Here is a 26583-nt window from a genome sequence, read left to right as displayed (position 1 = left end):
TTGCGTTCAAAGGTGGGTGGTTTCATATGCCAAGTTGACAAGCATTCTCTCTGACAAGGAACCACCCCATGAGACCATTACCAACAAAAAATAAATATCTGAAAGCACCTTCAGATAAATGATGTAGCAGATATTAAGCACCCCATTGTACAACTAAATTCATATTTGGCTGGTTTGTACCCAGATTAGGCAGTGCCAGAAAAAGGTGGGGGGAGGCTAAAAATAGGATTACTAGCCTGTAATCCTATACTCTTGTCGTTTAAACAACAGAGTTTAGATCCTTTTTTATTGTTTAAACATTAGTATTTGCCTGTGGCATGTGTAAATTGTTTGTAATAATGGAAGCTGAGTTCTTGGCTAGAGGCTTTAAAATCCTATTAGGAGAGCTTGCTTGACAGAGTTCAAATATTAGCTTCATATCTGCATACAACTATTGTGCTTTGAAAGGAAACTAATATTTCTTTTTTCACAGGCTCTGGAAAACAGTGCTTTAGGAGCTGAATCCTCCAGAGCGTGACTGGGGAAAACAAGCAACATTCATTTTTCTTGGCACAAGAGGTCTTCAGGAGCATGTTCCTCCAGTAGGAATGGGGATGCCCAAAGTGAAAGCATTGGTGTGCCTTGTAAATATCTATGCACAAAGGACTTGCTCTTGTTCACTGCCAGCCTGCCAGACAGGAAAATTACTACATATGTGAAACAAACTCCCCTGAAGACTATTGCATGAAGGCCTTACTGTTTGAGGCAATACAACAGAAGCTGCCTTTGCTTTCATCGGTTGCAGAGACCTCCTGCCACTCATGAATCACATTTCCCTTCTTTTCTGTCTGCTTGAGATGCTTTGCTAGCATTCCAAGAAACATTTGTTTGCCTTTCCATCTTTACTCGACGAGTGAACATTAAACAGTGAATATTTCTAAGCTGATATGAACAGAGCAAGGGATAGTGTTGGTGGGTGTGGAAGGCCTGGTCTGTGGGAGATGAAAACCCATTGAAAATGGGAGTGGAGTGAGACTGATTTTCGGTTTTTGAAGTGAAGTCGCAATACAAAAAAGTGACATGTGCAAGTAAAGGAATTTATGTGGGAAATAGAACAGTAGGCTCATAGCTTAGTGACAGTGACAGAACATCTGCTTTGCAGGCAGAAGCCCCCGGGTTCAGTCTACGGCTTCTCCAGGTGGGGTTAGGAGAGATCCCAGTCTGAAATTCTGGAGAGCCACCACCAGTCAGTGTGGACAGTACTGAGCCAGATGGACCAGTGGTTTGATTCAGCGTAAAGCAGCTTCTTATCTTTCTTTCTTTTTTAAAATGATATTTATTAAAATTTCAGAAACAAAAAATTACATAGTTAAAGAGAAAAGAAACAAGGGAAAATATAGAAAAAAAGAGAAAAATCATACAAAATACAAAGTACAGAAAAAAAATTAAAAAACACTTAAAAACAAATTAATCCTTCCGTATCTTACATTTCATTTCCTTGCTTCCCTGACCTCCTCTCCCCTCCCTTTTTTGTATTCCAGTTCAATTGGTTAATTCAGCAATTCCTTTCCCTCTTTGTTTTTGTCTTAGTCCTTTAACTTAATATATTATAGCTTTAGATTCTCACCAATTAACCATCCATTTTTACATACACCTTTATGACATTGCTGCTAAAACCACTTAACTTCATTCTGGCATCATTCTAACATTCATTAATTTTACAATATTTCTGTAAATAGTCTTTAAATGTAAAGCAGCTTCTTATCTTCCTGTATTGTCAATGAAACAGTTGCTAGATGATGAGTGAGGCTTGTTTTGACATCGTATAGAGTACAGGGAGGAGCAATTCCATATCAAGTACAGTAGCTGTGAAATTTGCACTCCTGCCTTGCCTTCTTCATATTGATGGCACCAAGACCATATAACACTGGTCCTGAAAGACCTACATTGGCTCCCAGTATGTTTCTGAGCACAATTCAAGGTGTTGGTGCTGACCTTTAAGGCCCTAAACGGCCTCGGCCCAGTATACCTGAAGGAGCGTCTCCACCCCCATCATTCAGCCTGAGGTCCAGCTCCGAGGGCCTTCTGGCTGCTCCCTTACTGTGTGAAATGAGGTTACAGGGAACCAGGCAGAGGGTCTTCTCATTAGTGGTGCCCGCCTTGTGGAACGCCCAGCTCTACCTCTCTTTCAAATCAGAACCAGTGAAGGCGGTAACGGTCCTGTGTGAGTGTCTGGAGGCGGTTGGAGGATGGATGGCGGCAAACAGATTGAGATTGAATCCTGACAAGACAGAAGTACTGTTTCTGGGAGACAGGAGGCGGGCAGGTGTGGAGGATTCCCTGGTCCTGAATGGGGTAATTGTGCCCCTGAAGGACCAGGTGCGCAGCCTGGGAGTCATTTTGGACTCACAGCTGTCCATGGAGGCACAGGTTAAATCCGTGTCCAGGGCAACTGTGTACCAGCTCCATCTGGCACGCAGGCTAAGACCCTATCTGCCTGCGGACTGCCTCACCAGAGTGGTACATGCTCTGGTTATCTCCCGCTTGGACTACTGCAATGCGCTCTACATGGGGCTACCTTTGAAGGTGACCCGGAAACTACAACTAATCCAGAATGCAGCAGCCAGACTGGTGACTGGGAGCAGCCGCCGAGACCATATAACACCAGTCTTGAAAGACCTACATTGGCTCCCAGTACGTTTCCAAGCACAATTCAAAGTGTTGGTGCTGACCTTTAAAGCCCTAAATGGCCTCGGTCCAGTATACCTGAAGGAGCATCTCCACCCCCATCGTTCTACCAGGACACTGAGGTCCAGCACCGAGGGCCTTCTGGCGGTTCCCTCACTGCGAGAAGCCAAGTTACAGGGAACCAGGCAGAGGGCCTTCTCGGTAGTGGCGCCCTCCCACCAGATGTCAAAGAGAACAACAACTACCAGACTTTTAGAAGACATCTGAAGGCAGCCCTGTTTAGGGAAGCTTTTAATGTTTGATGTATCATAGTATTTTAATATTCTTTTGGAAGCCGCCCAGAGTGGCTGGGGAAACCCAGCCAGATGGGCGGGGTATAAATAATAAATTATTATTATTATTATTTTTGAAAATGGCTAGGAGGGTTGTTTGTTTTTTAGCAATCAAGTGGTATATAAACGTTGTTAAATAAGTAAGTGAAATAAATAAACTGTATTACCTCCAGAAGATTGGTAGGTGTCTTCTTAGGCTACAGCGCTATGTGCAGTTAACCCTCTTGAATACAGTGGTACCTCTACTTATGGACACGATCTGTTCCGGGGTGCCATTCGCACCCTGAAAAGTCCATAAGTAGAGCACCGCTTCTGCGCGCAACGCGATAGAGCACTCCTGCACATGCGCAAAGCATGCAGATCGCTCTTGCTTATGCGCGAAGTGGCGAACCTGGAAGTAAACAGTTCCGGGTTTGCCTCGTTCGTTACCAGAAAAAACGCAAGGTGAAGCAAACACAACTCGAGATATGACTGTATAGCAGGACTTTCTTCTGAGTAAAATATGCACAGTATTGCACCATTAGCTTTTAATACAGTCCTACGTACCTGAGAATGTCCTAAGCATGTGTAGGATTGAGTCATAAGAAGGCTTGAAAGATGGACTTCTGACCCTTCTTGACAGCCCTAGCAGCAAGAATAATTTGGACAGGCAACAATCATTTCCATCACCTGGATGTGGGAGAGGATATTCTAGAAGCCAGTGACACCTAGCAATGATTTTTAGCAAGTGCACTGCTTGAAACAAAGAGTTTCTACTGAAATCACAAAATACATTTTTCCTGACCCAAGAGGATGCTGTTAATTCTGTTTTTTATTGTAAACCACCATGACCAATAGTTGTAACCTTGCTGATTCCTCCAGGGCCTAATTGCTGCTTGTTGCTGTCAACCTACTGCTGAGGGGGGGAAATGTTTCCCCTGCTCCCCACGCATTTCTAAATCTGCAAACAATAAACAGCTCTAAGGAGGCAAGCTGATGTTTTTCACTGCCAAGCCACAGTGATGGTGCCATTTTTGCCAAGTTGCTTTTTAAAAGGAGAGGGTGCTTAGAAGCAGCAGCTTCCTTGTTCTGCTTCACCATTAATTGCCATCTAATGGAAGTGGGGGGAGGGAACCTACAGTTTCAAGTACCTTTTTGCACGGAGCCTGCCAGCTCCTAGCCCTCAACAGCCTCACCAGTTTAATATACCTTGTCTTGGTTATTATTTTTAAGTGTGGACAAGCCCTGAAACTTCCCTGCTAGGAAAAAAAAATGACAATCAAATCCAGCACTAAACTGCCATTCAAGCCCATCCTGGCAAACTGCCCAGAAGGATACAATGGTATCAAAAGCCACTTAAAGTCACACAAACCACATGGTTAAACCCTTTAAAAGTTGCAGATCATCAAAGAACAGGAAAACAGGAAAAACTCACCACTCCGTCTTCCCCAGGAGGTGAGAATACAGTTTACTGTAGGTCTGCAAACTCTTAGAACAACACAATTCCACTCATGTGTCCAAATGAATAAACAAATTATAGTTTACAGTTACATTACAAAATTTTGTAGTGAGAGGAAGGTTCTTCTGCATCTTCTTTTGCTGTATACATAATAAAGGCATACCAATCAGTCACAGCCTGGTTGAAAATAGAATCAGATTCAAGAATTTTAATATTTGCAGCTCACATTCTCAAATTTATGTTAAAGCGTTTAATATTGCCACATACTACTAAAGCAGAATAGCAGATTTATGTCTTACTGCTTTGCTCCATTGGTAGCTTTGAATTTTAATGAAAGTGCAGCTGTCTTCTTGCCAAATATGGTCTTTTGCTTCTCACCGAGAAAATGGGTTTTCTGTCATTCTGACTGACTTTGACTGGTTTTCCTTGTGCTCCTCCACATTCTGTACCCAACTTTACCACAACAGTTTTAAAAGCGGAAGGAAGACCAGAACTGCTCCTACCTTCCCCTGGGTTTCATGTGCTACACTGATGTGGCTCGCCATAAATAAGGGAAGGCCGAGAGAACATACTGGGCTGATAAACTATAAACTCTCCAAGTCAGGGAGTGGGCTGTGTGAACTTTGGAGGGGAAAGGAGACACAAAGGAAGTCAAACCATCAGGATAGCTGTGTGTATAGACATGTGCACACCTTTTCTTTCATTTTGCCTAAAGTTCTAAATGTCCTGAGGCTGTTCCTGCCTCCTTTATTTGGGAATCTCATTCAGATTCCAGTTATAGTATTCTGCAAGTAACCAGGACTCCATGTATCAGCACTGGTGATCACACACTTGCGGTGGTAGGCAATTTTGACCACCTGGGTTCTGCCAGATCTAGCAACCTCTCCATCGATGCTGAACCAGACAAGCAAGCATATAAGAATGTGATGCTAATGTCCAGTTCCAAGATGAAGGTCTTACAGGTTTGCATGTTGAGCACACTGCTTTATGGAAGTGAGTTGTGCGCAACTTACAACCGCCATGAGCAATGCCTCAGCACCTTCCACATGCGCTGCATCAGGAAGATTTTGGGTACCACGTGGCAGGACGGAATTTCAAACAAAGATGTGCTTTCCCAAGCCCATATTCCCAGCATGTTTGCACTCCCATCTCAGTGATGTTCACACTGCCATGTCCATGTCCACTGAATGGAAGATGGCAGGATCCCCAAGGAAGTGCTCTACTGAGAGGTGGCTTCAGGCACAAGGCCCATTGGCAGACCAACTTTGTTTCAAGGATGTCTCCAAACATGACATGAAGTCTAAGAACATCAAACCCTGCTGTGTGAGAATCCCTTGCCAATTACTGCGGTGCCTGGACACAGACAGTCAGGCTGTGTATCCACAGCAGTGCCCAGAGGAGGAATGACTGCTGAGAGGAGAAACACCATGGTGTATCTGCAGCAGCACAATTGGATGCCTTCATCTGCCCCAGCTGCAACAAAACATGTCTTGGTCTCTATAGCCACAGTAGGCTCTGTAACTCTGCAACTCCTCCATTGTCTCCCAAGACAGACTGATGCCAACAAACAAAAACTGCCACTTTCCCAACATCCCTTCCACTTCTTGGTATTTACTGTTTCAGATCCTTTTGCACTTAAACCACCTGCATTACTGAATATGTAAGCTACTACTTCAAGATAAGCATCGTTTCTTTCGAGTTCTTTGTTTAACAAGCTGGTTAACTTTTCCACTGTGATTTCATCCTCTCCTTTCAGTTCCTCTGCAATTTCTGTCTTATCCTGTGCTATCAGAGACAGAGATCTCTTTGTATTGCTGACATCCCAGCAGATGTCTGCGTCTGACCTTAGTGTTCTTAGTACCTGCCAGCATTTCCTTCTCGCTTGATTAATCCCCCATAACCTTGACAATTATCTAAGCCAGTTGCTGCACCAAATAGAAAAAGACAGTGGACACAATCCACCTGCACTCTTTCCATTCGGTGCCTGCAGGCAGAGGATTCTAGGACTTGTGCACAAAGAACTGTCATCCATATCCTTTAATTTTAAGTTGTGGAACTCCTCCCCTGCAAAAGAAATCTGCAACTGTTAAGTCAATTCAATTCAGTCTCCTTTATTGACATAGAAACTGTTAAGACTACAAAGAGGTGAGAAGCTGTTTCAGGCTGCCTTGCCATTAGATCTTGCCAAACTTCAGATGAGAAGTGAGATCGGTCCTTTTCGTGCACAAACTCACCATCAGTATACGTGGAATAAGATTTAGGGCAGGGATGGGAAACTTACGCCCTTCCAGATGTTGCTGGACTCCCGTCCCCAACATCCCTTCTTGTTGACTGATGAGAGTTAGAATTCAGCAACGTCTGGAGGGCCACAACTTTCCCATCCTGTTTTAGAACAATAAAGGTTGTGTGAAAACCATACATTTAAAGCATACAACTTGCCCATAGAATTCTGGAAACTCTAGTTTACCCCCTCAGAGAACTACAGTTCCCAGCACTCTTAGAAGACTGCAATTCCCAGGATTCTTTGGGGAAAGTTGTAAGCTTTAAATGTTGGGTGTCCAAACAGCCTAAAATTGATCAGAGGAGGAAGGCACATGTGATCTTGAGTGTTGCCAAGCGGGACAAATTTGCTTTTGCTCTGCACTTCAGAACTACCTTTGTGGCAGGTCTGGATGTCCTTTACAACGTGGGTATAGTATTTCAGGCAGAATTTAATACCTAATATCTGATTTGACTTCTAAAATTGATGGCCAATTAATTGTATTGAATACCTGAATTTAGTTGCTAGTCTGCTCCATACTACTTTGTGTTTCATATATTTTACTGTTTTATCATTTGTATTTGATATGTGATATATTTCATATTCCTTGCTCATACTGAAGTAGATATCCAAGATATCCATTATTTATTTGCCGTATCTTGAGCAAACTTACTTTTGGCTTGCTTGTCTAGAATGATTTATTAAGATACTATACCTTATTTTGTTGTCTTGGAACATACCATTCTTAGTGCTCTTCCATATTTCAGCTAATATTACAACGCTTGACATTTGTAAAGACAAAAACTCATAAAAAACAGAAGCATCCATTTTTCAACTCCAAATGCATATCACCAAGGGGAAATGCAGCATGTTTGAATGACGTTAGAATGCACCACATAGCTGGGTCATTGTTCATTTTTGTGTTTCCTTAATATTTGATATTTTGATTGCCCTATCTTCTTCCTTTACCTTATTGTCATTTCTTTTCTTCATGGGTTGCTGTTTTTTTAATGTTAGATTGCTGGGAGTCCAATAAGCTGCCACTTCTCTCCTGATATCTTGAGAACATGTTCAGAAGAATTGAAGTTAGCAATGTCTACTATAGAACACTAGAAATATCTGCAAAAAAACTGGACTATTAATATTCATTCATATGGGGATGTGCTTTGTGGGCTTCTGGTGAGCATGCGGTTACAGTTCCTTTCACTCCAAGAAGCCTCCATTGGCTGCCACGTTCTTTGATTCATCATCATCGTACAGGCAAGTCATACATCCTGCAGCCCATTGCTTGCAAGTGATACAATCCTCTTCCCATCAGTGGGTCTTCAAATTATTGTAGGAGGAAAAATTGTTTCAACTGCAGTCAACTCACAGTAGGTCATTGGTGGCAGAACGTGATTCTCCCATCATCCATTAGCACCTACATTGGTATTGCTAGAATGTATGACTATGCAACTGCCACAGGAACATTTTTAATGCAACTTGTGATAAGTTATTAGTGTGTTTGTACTGTGATGCAATTGGTTGTATGCTGCCCTGAAATTCTAAATAGGTTAAAGGGCAGTATATGTTTTAAATGAGATACAAGAAGAAAGATTTGTTGTGTAATTTTGGCCTCTCAACTTTAAAACATTTTTAAAGATGCAAACTCCTCTATATGATTGCTTTTCATAGGACCATTATATATTTTCTCTGTGTTTGTTTTTAGTTTGCAGAAGGCTCTGAGTCTGCATATATAGGAGTAGAGAAAATGTTTTTGAGGCCCTCACCTCCTTTTAGATATCATCTCCATTTCACATTATATTATTAATGTGTCACAGTCCTTCTGTTAAACTGTCCTGCTGCAAACCGGGTGCTGATAGTGGCATTATGAGTCCAGAGTGAAGTAAACTATGGAAGAATATGTTTAATGTCAGCGCAGGTAACAGAGCCAAGAGATGAATTGAATTTCTTTCTGATGAATCTTATGGATCAGCAGATTTATTCAGAGTTATTTAAAAAGCAGTTAACATTCCATTAGCAACAAACTGTGATCTGTGTCAGCAATAAGACACTGTTCAGTCATTTATTTTAGAGCAAGAAGTCACTGCAGGGAGAAATACCATTATTAAATATCTAGCAGGCAGATAAACACCCTGGATGTGCCTTGATATTTATCTTTTTTATTATAAATATTAGATTTACCTGTTACAGTCCTATTGAAATATTTTGATTTTAACTATTTTTCTTGCTCATTTCAGACCAAGGAAGCCAGCAAATGCCATTCTTATTTTTTACCCTTCAGATTTGCAATTAAAATATACTGCTTAAACTGTGGGTAAAATAGCATTTACAGAGTTCTTTTAATGTGGTTTCATGGTTCTAGTCAAGCTAACCCAGCACCACCTTTCTTCCAGTCTATACTGGATGATCCAAAAGACCACACTTAGAATAACCCCTTCTTCCCCAAAATAGAAGTTAAGGGAAGAGATCTGGGTAGTTATGCCCAGGGTAGGTTCTTCAGTGTTAATTATGCAGAGTGAGTCTTGGGACAGCCACATAATTGCACCAGTGGAGTAGGGGCAAGTGTGATAGTCATATAGGATTGTGCAGCAACAGTGGAAGCAGAAAGTGTTAGGGCACAGATGAAAACTCCTGGGGAGGTCTGTGTGAAACAAATCCATCCTTGGCAGAGCATCAGTAAAATTTATAGGGATGTGTTAGAATATCTGGGTGGAGAAAGAGGAAGTGGTCTAATATCTGGTTGGAGAAAGAGGAAGTGGTCTAAATTAAATGGCTCAACCTCCTTGTACAATCCAGGTTTCTCCATTGAGAACTTGTTCTTTTAGGGCCAATCATGAAATACAGCCACAATGTTGTGAGTATTTTGGCATAATACTCCCCCCCCCCCCGACACATGCACACTCTGGAGCCTTCCCTCACACTACCCATTCTTCCTGGAATGACAGGGTTTAGCACTGCTGTTACCCTGCTTCCTGTGGAGGTCATATGCAAAGAATGAGTGCATCTAAGTCCTAGACAAAACCCCAATGTCAACATATCCTAAAGCTTCAGATCACAGCATTGCTGATCTAGGCTATTAGGATTGCTAGGTAGGGACATAATCCATACATCACTGCACCCACATAATGCCCATTCATTTTATCTCACTGTAAGAAAGTGCCACTTGTTGAATGCTTTAATGTATGTTGCAGGCTGACCCAGATCCCTGCGGTCTTCACGACTGAATGAATTTAAGTGTGTCTTACAGCATCTTCCCCCACTTCTCTGCCAAGGATAGCTCAGCCAGAATTCCACAGTTCTTGTGCTACTGTTATAATTTCACTGTACTCTTGCCAACGAAGCTGACACAGCAGAGACAGTAAATCAGTAGCTCCTACCAGTTCCACACCATCAATATTATAAATGCATCCTGCGGGGCCGGCATTACCAAGCGCCCTTGCTGTTTGCAATGCTCAAAACAACTTTTAAAATTTGTAGTTCTTAGATTACAGAAAGTCAAAAAGGATACAAGTAGGAAGCAACAAAAAGTATTTTTTAAAACCACCTGTATTGAACTAGTATTAATAAAATTGCATTAGTATTCAATGCGGCACATGCATTGGTTAATGAAATGACTTTGATTCTGGGAAGCCCCTAACCAAGTGCTTAATTAACTTCAGTAATACCAGTAGTAGATTGCAATGGTACCCTATACTTGGGGGGCTTGGTTTTTCTATTATGGCTATCCTAAAAATGATGCAGTGGTATTCCAATGTTAGGACATTGCAGATCCTGCAGTATTTTTATGCTAATATGCTATCACCACTTGATCAGGGAAACTCAGCAAAAATTCCCAACACATTCTCCCAATTGGTAAAACAAACTCTGCACTGAGTTGCTCACTAGAATTGTTACAAAATTTATTGTTTTACAATTCACTATGTATAAAGTATTTAGTCTGAGTAAATACAACTCTTCTAAAAAATAAAAAAAATTATAAAATGAGGGCATTATGCTTTATTTTGCTCTTAGAACGAGAGGTGCTCCTTTAATGGTGGAGGACACGCCAGTGGATAAGAGCTTCATATTTTCCCGTACAAAGTTGCGTTGTTGCACCGTAGCTGATCTGACATAGGTATTCCTGCAGTCAACTTTTGCTGATGAACTTGGTGGTACAGTTTGTGGGGGCAGGCCGTTGATCTCATACATCCATTGCATTGCTGTGGTCTGAAAGCACCAAAGAGAAATTTCACTAGAAATGAGTTCATAGTCTATTACTGTGAAGCAGACAACAGCTATCTGCCACAATGTGTGTAATTGGGTCATTTATTGTTCCCAGCATAGGGGGTGCCTCAAAAAGCCACATTACCAGAACTGCACCATGGTGCAAAAAAACATTACCATGCAATAATAAAGCAAGGCAGAACATTTCGTTTTATGAACTAAGATCAGAGTGTTAGAAATATGTATACTGTCTAACGCCCTAGGTAATCAAAACTCTTGTTAATGCTCAACAGTTTGAGATGCAGCTTCTGAGGGAATTAGTTCACAGCAGGAAGTAAGCAGAAATAATAAATGGGCTGCTGGCTTTATTTGTACCCCAGGGATTAATGGGGTGCTTGAAATAAACAGCATCAACTTCTAGCATCTTTGTTTGGGTCAAGTGAGCCATCTCACACTATGGGTAGGAAAGGCAACTCAGAATTCCGCACTGTAAATTCTGTACATGGATGGAGTGTGATATGGATACTACAGCAACCAAGAACAAAAGTCATTTTCAGGTACCTTCTTTATAGTAGAGCTGACCTATTTCACTAGGAGGAGATATCTAGCCACAGAAAGGATATTTTATAAGCATTTATTTTAGAGAAAAAATCCCTAAGTCCATGAGCTTACTACAGTAAAGTTCCCTATCAGGCATCCCATTGTCAGGGCTCACCTGTATTACTAATGTTGCTGTGTGTTTCTTGCTGTACATATTAGGCTTGAATCCAACAGTGATCCAGGTTCCTGTCGAGTCAAGTGGAAGAAGTTCCCCAGCTTGAGGCGATACAGCAAATTCTGGATCGCTGCCTGTTAGGAAGTATGCCGTGTAAGGCTCTGGGTACCTAAGTGAAGAGCATTCAAAATATATCATACAACATTTATTACCATGCAACGGTAGTCCTAAATAATTGGTATTCTGCTACAGGAGATCAGCAATGAAACATTAATGGTGCCTTATAGCTGTGCTTCCTGCTGTTCAACTTCTTACATTTACTGCTTTTCTTAGCCTGCCTATTGAAGAGACTTTCTGAAATGCTTGCTGTAATACTTGCGCGTATATATATATATATATATATATATATATACTAACATGGTTTTTTAATGTAAGTTTATCCTCCTTACTGCAGGCATTCATCTAACTAGTGGTTTCCTCCTTACTTGGACAGAAGGAGGCAAATGTGTTCCATTCAATCTACCACACTTCTTTCAAGGAATCTGGGAATCTTCCAAAGTAAGGAGAAGCTGCAAGAAATAGTGCATGCACGCACGCGCGCACACACACACCACACACACACATACACTTACCGTAGTAACAGCAGCTTCAAGAATCTAAAACACAATTGGTTAGGAAAATCATTGACCTAATAAGTCCTAACTTAAAAAACAAACAAGCTCTACTGGAAAGGTTATTTGGCCAGCATATAAGAGGCCAGTCAGTAAGAGTTCAGAACCTTGCATTCCAGGAAATGTTGCTGACATCCTTCTTGTAGGATAGGGCAGAGTTGTGCCTGGGAATCAGCTGGAGAAATGAGAAAATGCAATTCTCCATTCACCACCTCTCTCTGCAGGTTCCAGGGCAGTAACGGATCAAACCAAAACATCAAAAAAGGAAATGAAGGCCAACATCACCCAGATTAGTGTTGCAGTACATCATGAGCCTAAGGGTATGAAATATACTCAGAGTTGCAAAGTGATTTCATGCTCTTTATTCCACTCATAGTGGTGAGGAGGGAATGAAAGTCCCCTCAAAGTATCTGCTTTATATACATTATTTACACAATGGGCTGCACGTGATTGGCTAATTCCGGAATTCTCCTGTAGGCCAATCAGGTTGTGGATTCACTTCTATCTGGAGCTGGATTGGGTGGCTCCTGCCGACCAATCATACTGCTGCATTGTTCTAGGACCAATCAGACTGCTGCATTCTGAATCCTATTGTTCTAGGACCAATCAGACTGCTGCAGTTTGGATCCTATTCAACTCAGTACATAACACCTCTCCCCTCTAAGTTCCAGTCCTGCCCGGGAGGTTGCATTCATAGTCCTCAAGGTACGCCGGCGGCCTACGTGTGCGTTGCGGCCTGGGGTGTTCCCTGGTCCGGGGTTCAGGTTCTGGCTCGTGTTCCAAGGATGCTGGCTGTGATGGGGCCGTTTGGTCTGGTGCAACCAGCTCGCTCAGTCGTGGTTCTGGTTCCAGTGTCCTTTCGGCCTCGCATGTCCTCTCTGTATTTACTGATTCTGCCTCTCCTGCTGGCCCCTCTTGTTCTATGGGCCTCATTGCCCCACTGTTCCCTTGGGACTCCTCTGACCTGTCCTCCTCCTGGTTTTCTCCTGGGAATCGTCGCCGTATCTGGTCTCAGTGGCGGCGCCAGCATTGCCCCCCATCCGTTAGCACTTCGTACGACACGGGGCCAGTGACCCTGGTGACTGTGGCGGGTACCCATGCTGGGCCTGCCCCAAAATTCTTTGCGTACACTGGGTCCTGGGCCTCGAAGGTCCGGGGGTTCCTGCCTTCCCCCACCACTACCTCATCCTGAGCTCTATCGTGGTGAAGGCGGTCCAATCTGATTGTAAGGCACCGACCCATTAGTAGTTCAGCAGGGCTCCGGCAAGTCGTTGGGCTGGGGGTGCTGTGCTGTGCTAGAAGGAATGTGGCAAGGCGGTACTCCCAATCCCCTTGCATCATGCGATGGAGGGTGGTCCTTGGTGGTCCGCACCATACGTTCTGCTTGGCCATTGGTGGCAGGGTAGAATGGCGCCGAATGGATGTGGCGGATGGCGTTCTGCGCTGAGAAGGTTTGTAATTCTCCTGATGTAAATGCGGTCCTGTTGTCTGAGACGAGAGTGTCAGGGAGCCCGTGGGTTGCAAACAGCCTGCGTAGTACCCGGATGGCTGCGGACGTGGAAGTGGACGGTACCAGTGCGACTTCCAGCCATTTGGTGTAGGAGTCCACCAATATGAAGAATGTTTTCCCCTGAAAGGGGCCAGCGAAGTCCACATGCAGGCGTAACCATGGTGCTCGGGCGGACTCCCAGGACTGGACTGGGGCCCTTGGGGGATCTGGGCGGGATTCTTGGCAGGCCTGGCAGTGTTTGACCCAGGCCTCTATCTCTCCGTCGATCCCTGGCCACCACACATAACTCCTGGCAAGGGCCTTCATTCTCACTACCCCTGGTTGTGTCTCGTGTAAGGCTGTGAGGACCCTTTTGCGGAGGGGCTGGGGAACAACGTCCCTGCTTCCCCATAACAGGCACCCCTTGTGGGCCGACAGTTCGTGTTTGCGGGTTGTGTAGCCGGCGAATTCTGGCCCGGGGCTGCTGCTGGGCCATCCCATCCATACCCAGTCCAGGACCCGGGAGATGACCCTATCTTTCTTGGAATGGTGTGCAGCTTCTTGTGCCTGAATGGGTCGGTCGGGAAGCAGCTCCAGGCTCATAACCTCTTGTGCAGGTGCTGGGTCAGGGCCTGTTTCTGGTAGTGGTAGCCTGCTGAGGGCGTCCGCATGGCCCATCGCCTTCCCAGGGCGGTGAATCAGTGCATACTGGTAGCTGGCAAGGAAAATTGACCACCTGAGGACGCGAGGAGACAGTACTTGGGGGGTCTGCTTTTCGGGGGCAAACAAGCCAAGCAACGGCTTGTGGTCAGTCACCACGGTAAAGGGCCGCCCGTACAAGAAATCATGGAATTTTTTTACTCCCTTCACGATTGCCAGACCCTCCTTGTCAATTTGCGAGTAGTTCCGCTCAGTTGCATTGAGTGTCTGGGAAAAGTATGCCACCGGTACCTCTCTTCCATCCGAGAGTTGGTGTCCCAGGACAGCGCCGATGCCATAGGGCGAGGTGTCGCATGCTAGCACCACCGGCAGCCTCTCGTAGAAGTGTGCCAAGACTGAGTTTGAGACAAGCAAGTTCTTGACTGCCTGGAATGTGGCCTCCTGGCGCTGGCCCCACACCCAAGGGGCCCGCTTGTCCAGGAGTCTGTGTAGGGGCTCCGCTACTGCCGCCTTGTGGGGAAGGAAGGAATGGTAGAAGTTCAATAGTCCCAAGAAGGCCTGAAGTTCAGTCTTGCTCTTGGGCGCTGGGGCATCACAAATGGCCCGTACCTTGTCCCCAGTAGGGTGGACCCCTTCTGCATCCACCATAAATTCCAGAAAGTCCACCTGAGGCACTCCTAGTAGACATTTTTCCCGCTTCACCTTGAGACCCACCGTCTGGAAACGGTGCAGAACGGTGCAGAGGCGGTCCTCAAACTTCTTTGGTGTGGGCCCAGCAATCAACACATCATCGAAGAAGGGGGTGATGTCAGGAATCCCTTTAAGGAGAGAGTCCATTAGATTCTGGAATATGCCTGGTGCCACACTGACACCGAATTGCAGCCAATTTACCCTGAATGCTCCTCTATGCGTCACAATCGTCTGTGCCTCTGCTGTGGCCTCATCGACTGGCAGCTGTTGATATGCTTGGGCCAAGTCCAGCTTGCCAAATTTTTTTGACCTAGCCAGGGTGGCAAGGACATGGCTGACCACTGGCACTGGGTATGCGTGGGCTGTGAGGGCCTTGTTTATGGTACATTTGTAGTCTGCGCAGATGCGGACCGAACCATTAGGCTTGACGGGTGTGACGATTGGGGTTTCCCAGGGGGCATTAGGCATCAGCTCCAGCACTCCTTGCTCCACGAGCCAGTCCAATTCCTCGTCTATACAGGGTTTCAGGGCGAACGGGACCTGGCGGGCCTTGAGCCTGACAGGTCGTACTGCGGGGTCAAGCTGTAGAGCAATGGGGGGCCCGTATACTGTCCCAATTTCCCATTGAACACCCCCGGAAATTCCTTGCATATGGCGTCCACGTCCACTTGTAAGCTAGTGTGGTTCACCCCAGTGAAGGCTAGCCCCAGTGGTCCAAACCATGCCAATCCCAGTAAGCTAATGTAGGGGCCCTTGACCACAAGCAAGTCCAGTTGCCGCGTCCGCCCTCGATATTGCACCCTGAAGGTCCCCACCTTACGTTTCTGGAAGTCCCAGAGGGTGAATGGGGCCGGCCTGAGTTTGGGACCCCCACTAGGACACAGTTTCCTTAAGGTCCCTGCCGAGATTATGGATAGAGCTGAACCCGTGTCAAGCTCCATGCGGCACAGTGCCCCCTCTATATGTACCTCTACATAAATTTTCTCTACGTTGCGGTGGGGCAGCTGGTATGTATACCTGGAAGTCTGTGAGCTCCATCAAGTTGCCTTGGTGCGTTGGGCCCTGGGACCTGGGACTCTTGGATCGGTCATCTGATGCCTGGTGTCGGGTGGGCTGAGCACGACACACCCGGGCGATGTGTCCCAATTCTCCGCACTGCCTGCACTCTGCATTGCGGAAACGGCAGGTCCTCCTCTCGTGACTCTCCCCGCAGCTTGCGCAGTTCCCTCCTTCTCGTCGAGGCAGCTGTGGTCTGTGCGCTGCTTGAGTGCGCTGCTGTACTCGGTGCACCTCCTCCCTGTCAGATTCTGAGTCGTCGGTGGTGTCTTCGTGGTGGACCCTCGGTTGGGACAGCAGACTCGGTCATGCCTCTTGCGTCGACCTCTCGGCAGCTTCTGTTGTCAGGGCCTCCTCCAGGGCGACCTGGAATGTTAGGACCTTCTTAGCGTAGAGGCGTCGTTGTAGCTTCTCATCCTTCAGGCCTCCGACGAGGCGGTCACGAAGCATGTTCTCCAATTCTGAGAAGTTGCAGAACCGGGCGGCTTGGCGGAGAGAGGTCACAAACCCAATTATTGTTTCCCCATAGGCTTGCCGCTTTGCGTAGAAGGCATTTCGACGAGCCACCACTGAGGGCTGCGGCGAAAAGTGCCCCTTCAGCCCTTCCATTATTGTTTTGTATGGAACAGTAGCGACGTCTTCAGGCGCAAGGAGAGCCTGGGCGATTTCAAACGTCTCCTCTCCGCAGACGCTGCAGAATATCGCCCTCTTCTTGGCATCTTCTTCATCGGTGACCCCTTTGGCTTCTAGGAGGAAGGTGAAACGGGAGGCATATGCTTCCCAGTCTCCAGATGCTGGGTTGAATGGCGAGAAGCTGCTGTCGGTTGCCATTCTGAGTTCCTTGGGTCCTGGAGCTGAAGCCTGGATACACGGTGCGAGGCAGCGGTGCGGCAGGTGGCGGTGCTGCGGTGTTGTGTGTGGCGGTCAGCTCAGCGGGATCCCATCCTCATCGCCAGTGAAATATACTCAGAGTTGCAAAGTGATTTCATGCTCTTTATTCCACTCATAGTGGTGAGGAGGGAATGAAAGTCCCCTCAAAGTATCTGCTTTATATACATTATTTACACAATGGGCTGCACGTGATTGGCTAATTCCGGAATTCTCCTGTAGGCCAATCAGGTTGTGGATTCACTTCTATCTGGAGCTGGATTGGGTGGCTCCTGCCAACCAATCATACTGCTGCATTGTTCTAGGACCAATCAGACTGCTGCATTCTGAATCCTATTGTTCTAGGACCAATCAGACTGCTGCATTTTGGATCCTATTGTTCTAGGACCAATCAGACTGCTGCAGTTTGGATCCTATTCAACTCAGTACATAACAGGGCACTTTTAGTGATAGTAATAAAATAGTAATAAAATACTGGATTGCTCAGTAACCAAAGAAAAAATTGTCTAACTTGCCTTTAGGGAATAAATAAAAACACTGACCCTAAAAGAGTGGGTAGACATGCTAGAACAGGCTTCCTCCACCTCGACCCTCCAGGTGTTTTGAGACTACAATTTCCAGCATCCCTGACCACTGGTCCTGTTAGCTTGGGATCATGGTAGTTGTAGGCCAAAAACTTCTGGAGGGCTGAGGTTGAGGATGCCTGTGCTAGAACATGTTGCTGCTTTCAGTTCTTGCTACTGCAGACCAGACTTACTATATAAAAAACATCCCCACTTGGATTAGGGAATGGTCTATTACTACCCTGCGAATAGTTTTTGCTTCCAGAATTTGTAAATCCAGCACAAGCCCACTATTTCATGGCACTGATAGTACACAGCTAAAGACAGCCCTCATCCTAAGAACCATATGTATTCTTAATTGAGCCAGGGCTTATTTTGTAGCAGTTTTTGATTATTACAACTAAAGTAATCTTGGCTCTTGAAGCAATTTATGACTGCAAAGTAATTCTCTGCAAAATAATAATAATAATCCCCAAATATTATTTTTAGGCCCTCTACATTATTCATACATCTGTGGATGTGTTCTCAAGTTTATTAGATTATACCCAATCATATTAATTAGTTTCTAAAGAACATGTCGCAAAGGTAAACTGGGTCACTTGGTATTTCAAAGCGAATATTGCACTGATTACCGTATTTTCCTTCTGTACACAGCCATTTTTTATATAAACAATGCAATCTCTAACTCAAAATACAGTTCCCAACAAAAGCAAGGCTTCTTCAGGTGTTCTGTGTTTAATTAACACGTAAGGGGGAGCACGGAAGGAGGGGAGCATCCTAACTCTGCTTTCTCATTCCCACCCCCATCCATAAATTGGAGGGATAACTTCAACAGGGAGTCTTCTTTACTAGTGGAGGCTCCCTGTGTGATTTAAAATCCTGGAAAATCAAGATGTGGGAATCTTCTATGAGCTGAAAAGGCTCCCTGCTGCAGAAGTTATCCATGCAACTCATGGAGGGCAAGGAGGGAGGAGTTAGTGTGCTTGTCTTTCCCCTCCCCCTTGCATGTTGATTAAACATAGAAGCAGGACGGCTGAACAGGACAATTTGATCCAGGTCCACAGAAATAAAAAAATAAGTTTAATTTGTCAGATAAATAAAAAATTACTTTTTCAATTCCACAATTCCCTTATTTTTATATATATAAACAGCTTTTTGAGGAGCAAAAATTATGAAAGGTTAAGAATGAGCTTTTTGAAAAAAGAAAAAAGCAATTGGGTATTGTTTGAAATGCACATTTCAAGGTAGTCTTATTATCATGAGATAATTTACAGTGGTAAAGTTTAATATGACAAGCGCAAGATAGTTGATAGGCACTTTTCAAGAAAATGATGACATAACTACAGGAGTATAAAGGGCCCATCATTTATCATCATTGATTGCATTATGTACCTGTCCAAGAGAAACTTTGCTTTAATCAATCACTCTGGGGCATGAAGTTTAGACAACGAAAGATATTTCAGCTCTATGGATAACCCACTGCACTTTTGGAGAGAAAGCTCAAAACCCCTTAATGAAATAAAGGTTGGTTACACTGTTAGGTAACCCAGCCAGGGGCCAATATTACCTTGGTGCCTCCATAGTGCCATTTTCCAATAAGACATTTTAAGTATTTTTCAGTATCTTTTTTAAAAAAAATAATAATATTTATTGAGAATTTTAAGATTACAAAGAAACAAAGAAAAAAAAGAAGGAAAAAACAAGTAGCATTTAAACAATACGAATCAATAAAAAAAAAAGGTCAAAAAGAGAAAAAAACAAAACACATAATACATCAAAATCAAAAAGCAAAAATAGACAAAAAATTTAAAAACAAATCCAATATTCCCAAATCATTAACTGTCATTACCTTGTTTCATCGACCTCCTCACACCTCCCGTTTTTGTATTGTAGTTGTTAATTATCTCAGCAAATCCTTTCCATCTTTCATAATATTCTGTCATTAAATTACCTTAATCTATTTTAACCTTATCTTAAATTACCTTAATCTATTTTAACCTTATCTTACCATAAAAGGCCCTAAAACTTAAAACTTAAATCTTATTTATACCAAATTCTCTTAACCATGACATATTCTTACATAATTCTTTTTAACATTTCTGTTAAAGCCAAATAATTTCATTCCAACATTTTTCTTTTTCTTTTTTTTTTAAATGATATTTATTAAGATTTTCAAAGATACAGAAAGTAAAGATTAAAATACATTCAAAGCCTTATTTTCATAAATCCACTTTCCGGGACTCCCCCCTTCCCCCACCCCTACCATATTCCCCTTTCATATTGTTGGCTCCACAAGCTCTCAGTTCTAATTAAAACTTAATTTGTTTAAACCATTATTCGAATTTAAAATTTATACACTCCTCATCAATACCCTTAATAAAAAACAAAAGTTCTCTCCCCAGGGCCCACCCCATTTTCATTCCACAATTTCCCTTTTTTTTAAAAAATAAGGACACCCCACACAATAGAAATATAAGAAATAAGAAATAAAAAGTATAATAGGTGAAAAAGAGCCAGTTCAGAAAAAAAAAAGTTGACAAGCCTTTGGATTTTAGTTCTCCCCCCCCTGTCCCCGGTTTAATTTCCCCCTGACCACCAAACCGTGTTATCTGCCTGGAATTCTTAAAGTCCATGAATCACCTATTTCCCCCAACTCCTTGCTGGCTTTTTCTTTTTATAATTATTTTTTAAGACATTTAACTTCAAATCTTTAATAAAACTCCCCCCATTGTTCTTTCCAAGTTGTGGTCCAATTTCCTCTTGTTCCGCTGCTGAAACGTTCTAATTCAGAAGTTTAGTAACTCTGCAGGGATTATTGTTATTCAGGAACAAAAACTTGCGTTCAGTCCCTTCCTTTCTTCAATAGAAAATTCTATTGTCTCCTTTAGCTGAACACCCTGTAGACAAAATATTATTTCCGTTTTGCAGCTTTCCCAGAAGATAACCAGTCCTGTAAAATTCCAATGGTATTTTTCCACTTACGACCATCTTTGTAATGTCCCGAAACTCCTCTAGGGGGATTGTTGTAACTTTGTTTTCTCTAGTCCAAAAGTCCGATTGTTATCCATGTTTTCGCCATTTTGTATCCAAGTTTTAACGGGTTATAGCAAATTGTAACAAATTTAACCAGCAAAGTTCTCATAATAAGATCCTCTCTGCTTTCCGACTTTGACAGCTACTTTGACAGCTGTCAAAATCTCCGACTCTTTTCACCAGGCTCTCTCTTCAATCACCCCGGTTCCCAGGGGGGGGGTCACGTTTCCCTTCTCCCTCAATTCTTCCTCCAGCACAGTTCTTGTAGTTCCCCATCGTGGAATTCTTAGTTTTTATCAGCAATACAAATCTTTTTGGACCTTGGTTTCCACCATCCTTGTTTTGGAAGGTTTACAGTAGGGAGGGGGACTGACTTCCTTTTTGGATCCCCCCCCCGCTCGTGTCCAATCCGAAAAAAAAAATTTTTTTTTTTCTCCTTTTGAACCCGGTTTCCAAATTACTCACGGGTTGTTGTTAAGAAGTCCGAATTTTCAATAGAAGAAGTCAGCGCTCTCCGCCAAATGGCATGCGGCTTCGCTCGGCAGGGATAGCAGAGGACTCAAAGCACCACGCTTCTCCCCGGCACCCGATCCGTAGCCTTTAAAAAGGCTCCTTCACGAGTCGGGAGGGCGCTAGCGGTGCCAGCCGAGTCTCCATGTCCACGGCCTCCGTGGCCGTGGTTTTTAAGGGTCCCCGCATCGCCGGTGCGGTAGGACCCAGCCCCTGCCGAGCAGGCTCCCTCCGGAGCTCGGAGGGAGTCCGCCATTCGGCGATGGCGCCAACCCGGAAGTCCCATTCCAACATTTTTCTAATACTCTTTACTTTTACAAGATTTTCCTAAATAATTTGTTTAAAACTTTCTTCCAATCTTCATCCAACGTCTCTTTCTCCTGGTCTCGGGTTTTGTCAGTCCTTTCTATCCCATCCATCTAGTCCATCAACCTGGTAACCTTATATCCGAGGCCCTTGGATCTCTTCCATGTCCCATCCGCAGATCTTCTTCATATTTATACCTGTGCTTTACTTTGTCTTCTGCTCCTTTCACTCGGGTAGACTACAGGTTGACAATGTTTTTGTCCCTTCTTGACAGATCAGCCCCTTTTCCAAAGTCAAGACTGAACTCCATGTGGTACTTAAAAGCATGTTTCAAAGTCCCTCCAAAGTTAAGGGCCCGCACAACTCCGAACGCCTCCCGGCCCAAAGCCAGACTTGAAAGGTCAAAACATCCCTGCATAGGGGGGTCTATCCAGCCCCCCATCTCCAAGCCAAACAGAACTCTGTCTCTCCAAATCTGGCTTTCTCCAGGTTCATTCGTCAAGTCCAACAACTCATGTTCCTGCTGGGCCACAGTTCCCTCCATCTCTGCCTCACTAGGTCCAGCAACAACCTCCTCCCTCATCTGATCTGTCAAAGCACATTCCTGAGTTAATTCCTGAGTGGGTTCTAAATAAGTACCCACTGCCTGTCCAAACTTTCCGATCCCAACAGTCATCAAATCCATCTTCTCATGTAACTGTTCCAATAAGGCACTTGTCTTACAAAAGGCCAACACCAGAGCCTCCGAGTACATTCTTGTTGAAGGTCAGAGTCTGTTCTTACGATCTTAATCTACTGCAGCTGCAAAGCTCCCCAGTTCGAGTTTAATAACAGTTTCACAAGCTCCCTCTAGGGGAAAAAGCTTCTATTTGTATCCATCTCTCTCTTTTTTTAAAAAAAAAGCAAATCTAACAACAAAGTTTCCTTTTTCAGATATTTTGTCAATATTTTGTTCCTTTTAGATGCGAAGGGGAACAAGGGAATCAATATGTTTCTCTTCTTTTAACTATCTGTCAAAAACGTTTGTCTATAGTCAATGAACTTCCCGAAGACGTCTGTCCTGACACCCCGCTCCCAGGTTCAGGACGGTGGAGAATTGCTTTTCTTTACTTGTCTTCTGCAAGTTTAATCAGTCCAGAAAAAGTTCCCCCCTCTTCTCCTGTTTCCAAGGGGGGGTTCAGTAATTTTAAATGATGAAAATTGATCCTTTACAAACGATTTTCTAATCTCTAGCTTGCCGTGTCTTTGCTTCAATCTATTTACAAAAAGCGGAAGGCAGACTTCCTGTTTATACCTTTCCGCTTCAGTGCCAAATTAAAGGAAATTTCTTATTCCAATTTTCCGTTCTACTCACGGACAGTTATTTAAGCTCCAATTGTCCACAGGAAAAAGTCAGCGCTCTCCGGCAACAGCAATGCGGCTTCACTCCGTGAAAGAAGCAGTCGATTCAAGGCACCGCGCCATTCACCCCACGTTGCTCCGGAACCCCGAAATCGGGTTTCCCCATGAGTAGGGGGGGCGCAAAGGTACCGGCCGAATCCCACGTCCACAGGCTTCTCCCGCCTGTGGTTTTTGATGGGTCTCCGCCTCGCTGTGGTGGTTCAGACCCTCTTTTCCACGGAGCGGATTCCTCCCGATCGGAGGAAATCCGCCATTGCCAGAGGCGCCAACCCGGAAGTAAGTATTTTTCAGTATCAAGGAAATCTTGCTACGCATATGAGTAACATTTTGCTCACATCAGGTTTATATTAACCACTGTACTTCTATACCCCACACACCATACTCTTTACTAGGGACTTGATTCTTTTCTTACTTTCCCTACTTCTTCATAAAATCTGGCAGAGACCTGATATAAATGCATATATGTATGTATGTATGTATGTATGCCCACTCAACAGCTGCTAAGGTTTGGGGTGCCTATTTCTGTCAATGTTCTCATTTAGACAGTGAAAATATATGCAGTGGTACCTCAGGTTACAGATGCTTTAGGTTACAGACGCTTCAGGTTACAGACTCCGCTAACCCAGAAATAGTACCTTGGGTTGAGAACTTTGCCCCAGGATGAGAACAGAAATCACGTGCTAGCGGTGCAGCGGCAGTGGGAGCCCATTAGCAAAAGGTTAGGTTAAGAACGGTTTCGGGTTAAGAACGGACCTCCAGAACGAATTAAGAACTTAACCCGAGGTACCACTGTACATGTCTTTTTGTATACAGTGGTACCTTGGGTTACATACGCTTCAGGTTACAGACTCTGCTAACCCAGAAATATTACCTCGGGTTAAGAACTTTGCTTCAGGATGAGAACAGAAATTGTGCTCCGGCGGTGCGGTAGCAGCAGGAGACCCCATTAGCTAAAATGGTATTTCAGGTTAAGAACAGTTTCAGGTTAAGAACGGACCTCCGGAACGAATTAAGTACTTAAGCCAAGGTACCACTGTATAGTTTTCAACATGATACAAGCTTACTATATTTATCATTAGTATGATCCCATGCCTCATTTCTTTCTGACTTTTGAAATAAATGGCCAACCAGCAATCATGGCACACCTAGTTATGGTTGGGATAGGAAATAAGTGCTGCTTTTCCCAGTGAGACTTGCCACACTTCAATTACATTGTCTTGTGCTTATAGTACAGCACCATGGTGCCTCACCTATTACTTTCTGGTGAGTGGGTATAAATATTACAATCATCAGACCCAGTGCTAATTTTCGGGGGGGGGGGAGATGCAGAAACTCACCATGAACACCTCCATCATTCTCTTAGAATAGCAATGGTGCCTACCTGAGAGGTGCCAGAACTGACTTCTGGTGAGTTCTGGCTGAGAAAAAGCCCTAATCAAATCTAAGGAAAACAGAGAAGTCTGAGCTTCCCTGAGACTTTCAGGATTTAAAAAGTATCGGGAATTCCACATTCTGGCAATTCTTCATCTGATAGCAAGCCTAAGGAATTAAGCTTCTCCTGGTAGCACTATAAAAATGCTTGTTCAGCAAAACCAGGAGGGATGACAACCAGAGTAATGAATAATATGAAGTATTAGTTTCCTGGGACAAATGCAGTATGTGACCTATTTGATAAATGGCATTTTACCCCAGTCAACCTTATCTGCCCCATGCATGCTGTCATGTTTGTTTGTTTGTTTGTTTGTTTGTTTGTTTGTTTGTTTACTAAATACAGTATATCCCACCTTTCCCCCAGAAGATCCTAGGGCAGCATATGATGTCTAGTAAAGCCACGGGTGCAAAGGAAAAGGTAAGGGGTTTGATCCACACTTTTGACTGTTCCTTGGCAAGTGGGGCTTGCATTCTATGCCATTTAAATTGGGCACAAACTGGAAGACCTGCTGGGATTGTTTTCACTACGTCTGAGCTCTTATGTGCAGTTGATCCCTACCAAGAGTGGGCCTTGCAGTTGGTGCTGAATTTAAGCCCAACTTTTGGCATTAATCCTTGCAGCCATAGCTTGAATACAAGTGGGGCTGAGAGGAAAAAATCAGTAGCATGCTTTGAGTGCACTACTGATTCTTTCTCTGACATCTCAATCACCTGACATCCAATAATAATAATAATAATAATAATAATAATAATTTATTATTTCTACCCCGCCGATCTGGCTGGGTTTCCCATGATGTTCTATGATGGATGGCTGTTCACATCTGCCAAAAGTGGGATGCAGAGGGTGGACCAGATATGGGCAGATCCAGTTCTTTATCCCTGTCCTATATAAAAGCATTAAAAGTAGTACTAATTGCCACTATCTTGAAAGTAATGTACCCCACAATTTAGATCTGTGATGTGTAAAATATGTGTATTTGGCCTGCAGATTAAAAACACTTCCAAGGATATTTCAACATTTAGTGAAAGATAAAACATTTAAAAACATACTAACAGAACTATATTAAACATTTTTTACTCGAAGTATGATTTGCTGAGTTCATTTACAATATGCTTAGGACTGTGCACAACGCTATGGTGTTCTGGCATCAATATTTTGTTCTATATTTTTCCCTAACGAATAGAAGTATAACAGCACCATTCATTTTCATAGCACTCTCCTACTGTAGTCAGGCAAGTGAGGCCTTCTAGCTCATAAGTCCCACACCTCCCACACCTGAATGAGAGTCATTTTCACAGAAGAAAGGCATGCCAGGTTGCTGTTATTTTAAACAGTGGCTTCAAATATTCATCCAAATATTCATCCAATCCTTCATTACTAAGCTAGAAACCTTATGACCTTCCTGTACTTTAAAGTTCTAGATATGAGGTCAACAGGGCCAGATTTCTTTCCCTGTGTAACAAATGCAGGTTTTTCCTATTCCTCAGAAGATGATGAAGAAACATATGAAGAAGGGCACTCATCAAGGGAATTGTCAGCATAACAAACTACATTCTTTGCTAGAGAATAAAAAGAATGGGGAAAATAGGGGCAGAGAGGAATATTTTCCAAGTGTAATAAAGGCTGTTCTATGGTTTCTCTGACATGAATACGCTGCAGCAAGCTTGCATCATGGATCCTCTTTCTATATAACTATAATGATTCAGACTTTATTATACCTTTTCCTGGAACATTAGATCTCTTCACTACTATCAAACACCTACCAGCAGATTACAGCATTGCCAATGCAATTACTTCAACTTTTGTGCTCAGAAACAGCCTGTTCTATTGAACCTGATAGCTTCACCATTGTGACAGAAAGCACTGCCATATTTTGAAGGGTCCTCTCCGCTGACAGCCATGAGCGATAGCTATAGCAACTGTCCATCTCAGGTACACAGACGGGAGAAGTGGGCTCTTTGCAGAAAATCAATAATGGCCAAGGACATCCTTTGAAAGTGAGGAAGTTAAGATTTCAACTCGCACTCTCGCCTCTCTTCCAAACACTTAGCTGAACAGGCAATAAAAGCTAGATTTAGAAATTATGAAAACTTCCTTGTTCCCACTATTTAGAGATAGGCAAGCTTCCCAAAGCTTTCCTTAGATTACTTCAGAAATTACCTGAGTTCTTAAAAAAGAAAAAGAAAAACAGAATTTAGGCTCAATCCAAGGGCTGATAAGAAATACTCTGTCCTTTTCCCCACCTACATTCCCCTCTGTGGAGGTG

The 26583-nt window shown here is 43.7% G+C and overlaps 1 protein-coding gene across 1 annotated transcript in view; it reads right to left on the bottom strand.

Moving 5' to 3' along the window:
- Positions 1-10574: 10574 nt before the first annotated feature.
- The window catches only part of CFAP47 (cilia and flagella associated protein 47), a 189891-nt gene continuing 173882 nt past the window's right edge, over positions 10575-26583 (bottom strand). The window contains exons 62-63 of the mRNA XM_081003912.1: positions 11619-11787; positions 10575-10906 (exon numbers count right to left, since the gene is read on the bottom strand). Of these exons, the coding sequence (XP_080860038.1) occupies positions 10697-10906; positions 11619-11787 (379 nt within the window). The 3' untranslated portion in view covers positions 10575-10696. The remainder of the gene's footprint in view (positions 10907-11618; positions 11788-26583) is intronic.

Source organism: Podarcis pityusensis (assembly GCF_964106645.2).
Source record: "Podarcis pityusensis genome assembly, chromosome: 4".
Lineage (NCBI taxonomy): Eukaryota > Metazoa > Chordata > Lepidosauria > Squamata > Lacertidae > Podarcis > Podarcis pityusensis.
This window is presented reverse-complemented; position numbering and strand designations above follow the sequence as displayed.